Below are 3,777 nucleotides of genomic sequence, written 5' to 3'. Positions count from 1 at the left end.
TCGGCAGTTGCGTCTGCTCTACTCAAGCACCGAGATAGCGGCGCCCACAACAACATCGGGGAACGGAGTGCCGATACTCGTTTAGCTTATTTTGTGGCTCCAGTGATTTTAACGGGCTCTAGGAGCAGGTAGGGTGCCTCAACATCCTTCTATTTAGGGTGATGCCATACTTTGTAGTGCCCGATGCCGACGGTACGCGCTCATAATAAAATACAAAGAAATCGACGAAAAGAAAATGTCGCCATAGCTTAGTCAGCGCCACAAACACGTGCAGGGACACGCTCTTTCACGCGCGTGCGAACAAAAAAGAAAATAAAGCTGTGGGACAAAATGGCCAGACGTTTCCACCCTAAGCAAAGCGCACATGAAGGCACCCTAGGAACTGCCGGTCAAAATGCAGCGGTGGCGCTCCTGTCGACGCTGAGATGCGCCGTCCGCACGCGTCCGCTGCGATACGGGTGCTTCCTTGCTCTGAGAGTAAATATCGCGTGCAATATGCGCTCCTTAAACAGGAAAAAAAAATGAAATTTGAAACTTATGTTTTGTTGATTTTGGACTTGTGGTTCACGTAACACAAGATAACACCTGAAAACCCTTTTGTCGTCGTCGTCGTCGTCAGGAACGGCGAAGAGAAGCCTTTGTTAGTTGTTGTTGTTGAAGACGTTTATTGATAGGTGAAAATTTCACCAGTCAATTTGTTGGAGCAAGTTTAAAAATGGATGGATAGGCGGGACATTGGCAATTTACAAGTAATAGTATAGCTGTGGTCCCGCCACTTGGAGTATAGACCCCCTAGATATGAATGTCCAAGCCGGTCTCACTCAGAAATCCGAGCAGACTGGACAGGACCGCGACACGCATGTCTTTTTCTCCCACTGGTTTACACCAGGCTTCGAAGCACGTAGGGCGGTGTTGTTGTTCTAGCGTGTTCAGGGCTTTCGTCCTTTCTTCATTAAAAATCGGACAGTGCCAGATCAGATGACATTCGTCACACTTGACGTCTCGATTTCTGCAGTAGATGCAGCCTTCGGAGCAGGCATCTTCTTCTTTCCTTTGCTTCTTTGACAATAGACTATAATCGTGATCTACTGCCGTTGAAGCGTTGGCGAGTTTCGTCTTCCTCTCACGGGCCGCTCGCTCCCATCGCTGGGTGCGGGCTGGCGTGATGCCGGCTTGGGCCCTTAGCCTTCGGAGGGTGACTGTCTCGTGCCGTCGGAAAGTTCCCGAAGGAATGGTCGCTTCGGGGGGCTCGCCTCTGGCGTTCAGTTTGGTCTGCTCAATTTTCTTGTATGCTAATTTGATATTGAGGATGGTTCCCTCGGGGTCGTACAAGTTGAAGGCGGGCGGTGGCGGTTCCACAGAGGGGGCTGGCCCCGGGTCCTGGCGTCGAAGGTCGATACGATTAAGCTCTTCGATCGCCGCCCGGTGCGCCCTCTCGTTGCCGGCGATGCCCGCGTGACCGGGTATCCACTCCACCCTGATGGTGAGCGGATTTAGGTCGCGCCGTTCCAGGTTCTGCGCCAACCGGAATATTTGTCCGACTGCTCCGTGTGCCATGACTTGCGTCCTGAGCGCTCTCACGGTGGCCTGGGAGTCCGTGAAGATGCGCAGTGTGCGGAATTTGTCGCTCGATGTCGCAGCCGCGTCTTTGATGGCTTCAAGTACGGCTCTGGCTTCCGCTTCCTGCGCAGATCCGCATCGCTGCAACTCCGTGCTTTTCGTTGTCTTCTCATAATGCCACGCCGCCGTGGCCGCCACTCCGTCTTTGAATGCTGCGTCAGCGTACGCATAAAGCTCGTCGTCATTTCCGTTCTTCTGCTCGTGCCGTCGAGCAAATTTGCGCCTTCTGCCGGTGTTTGTCGCCGAGTTCATCCTTCTCGGGATCGGCCTGGCTGGGGTGACCGTTGTCTTCTGCCACGGTGGGATGGGATCCGGTATCGGTGGTGGAGTTGTCGTTGCACACAGAGAGCTCCATGAGGGCATGAGTTCTGCTATGGCCCTGCCCTGACGGGTATGTGTTAGTTTGGCAGCATACATCCACTCCTGATGCCGTTGGATCTCTTCCAAGGAGAGCATAGGTACGGCTTCGTGTAGTAATTCCAGGCGCGTACACTTCGGCAGGCCCGAGATGCAGCGTCGCGCGTCATTCATTAGTGTTTCCAGTTTGGCCCGTTGATTGGTGTTGATTTTGTAGAAACGAAGGCCGTAGGATATTTTGGATACCAGGGCGGCTTGTACTACGGTCCTCGCTAACCTTTCTCCGAGACCCCCGACTCGTGTCGCTAGTCGTCGTACGATCGAGAGCCCTTTCTTCCAAGTAGTTCGCATTCGCTCAATCCAGATGGTTGGGTCGCCGCCCGAGTGAATGTTCACTCCTAGGATGGAGTGCTCTGTCGCCTTTTGGATCTGCTGCCCGTTAAAACGCAGGTCAGCGTCGACCTTGTCCCAGTCTTTCCCAAAGGCCATATATCTGGTCTTCTCGGGCGATGGACGAAGGCCGCTCTCTGTCAAGAAATCGCTCACCACGTCGAGGGCCCGTTGGATCGTCGTCTCAGGAAGAGGCGCGCTGTCACTTCCCATCGTCCACACAGTGATGTCGTCCGCATAGACCGTGAATGCTAGGTCCGGAACGGCAGCGAGTCTCCATAAGAGAGGCGCCATCGCCAGGTTGAATAGCATCGGCGACAACACTGATCCTTGCGGCACGCCGATCTCGTTGGATTTCTCTGTACTACTCCTGTGCTTGCCAGTTTTCACCAGGTATTTGCGTCCGCTTAGAAAAGACTTGATGAAGTTCAGTGGCCTGCCTCGCACCCCTAGCTTGCGAGTCGTGTCGATGACTGTGGTGTGAGGCAGGGTGTCGAAGGCTTTCTTGATGTCCACTGCCACCAGGAGTTGGCGGTGGCATTGCGTCGGCCGGTTCATTAAGTACTCTCGAATCAGTACTAGACTGTTCTGTGTTCCTAGATTTTTGCGGAATCCTGTCTGAGCAGGGTGTAACAGCTCCCTCTTCTGCTCGATTATCCAGTCGATCCGTGAAAGCACCATGCGCTCCATCAGTTTGCACAGGACAGAAGTGAGCGAAATGGGGCGCATGTTGCTCGCGCAGTCGGGCTTCTTCCCTGGTTTCGGGATGGGGCACACCCAGGACAGTTTCCAGCTATCTGGGATGGTGCCCTCGCGCCAGTGGTCATTGATTAATTTCAACAGGTCTCTCTTGATCGCCTCCGGGAGGTTCTTGAGCATGGAATTAGTGATCCCATCTGGCCCCGCCGCGCTTCGCTCGTTGCCCTTTTCGATCGCTGCCTCCATTTCCCACTGTGTAAAATCCGCTTCATATTCCTCGTTTTTCGATTCTTCATGGTTGTAGATTACCGGGTTTGGGCTGGTAGCGGGCTGTGGGAAAAAGACGTCCCCTATCTCATCTAATATTTGCTTGACTTCCTTATTTTCCGCTAAAGCCAGGTTTGGTGCCGTGTTTCCCCCCTTGCTCTTGCCCAGCATCACATTGCATACGGCCCACATACGTCTCAGTGAAGTTCGTTCGTTGAACCCTTCGCACAACTTGGTCCAGTCGTCCCTGCACAGGTTGTTGGCGTGTCGTTGCGCCTCCTTTGCGTACCTGTTTGCTTTTCGGATGTCCCGTTTTTTCCGAGTGCGACGGTAGCGTCGCAAGTAGTTTGTTCTTTTGCGCCAGAGGGACAGTAGCCTGGTGTCCGGGATCGGCGCTCCTATTTCGACTAGGGTCTCGACCGTGGCAGTCTTGGCCGCTTCCCT

General features: G+C 53.9%; 1 protein-coding gene across 1 annotated transcript; it reads right to left on the bottom strand.

Moving 5' to 3' along the window:
- Positions 1–702: 702 nt before the first annotated feature.
- LOC115325897 lies at positions 703–2,679 on the bottom strand. The gene has a single exon (XM_040215002.3). It carries the CDS (start codon positions 2,677–2,679, stop codon positions 793–795), a length of 1,887 nt encoding a protein of 628 aa, XP_040070936.3. The 3' UTR covers positions 703–792.
- Positions 2,680–3,777: the final 1,098 nt, after the last annotated feature.

This window comes from Ixodes scapularis, unplaced genomic scaffold (genome assembly GCF_016920785.2).
Source record: "Ixodes scapularis isolate PalLabHiFi unplaced genomic scaffold, ASM1692078v2 PGA_scaffold5__190_contigs__length_132052651, whole genome shotgun sequence".
Lineage (NCBI taxonomy): Eukaryota > Metazoa > Arthropoda > Arachnida > Ixodida > Ixodidae > Ixodes > Ixodes scapularis.
Note: the sequence above shows the minus strand (reverse complement) of the source record. Positions and strands in the feature narration are given on the sequence as shown.

Bases quoted from the DNA above. Each gene is read 5' to 3' on its own strand.
- LOC115325897 (XM_040215002.3), bottom strand. From the start codon at position 2,679: ATGCTATTCAACCTGGCGATGGCGCCTCTCTTATGGAGACTCGCTGCC.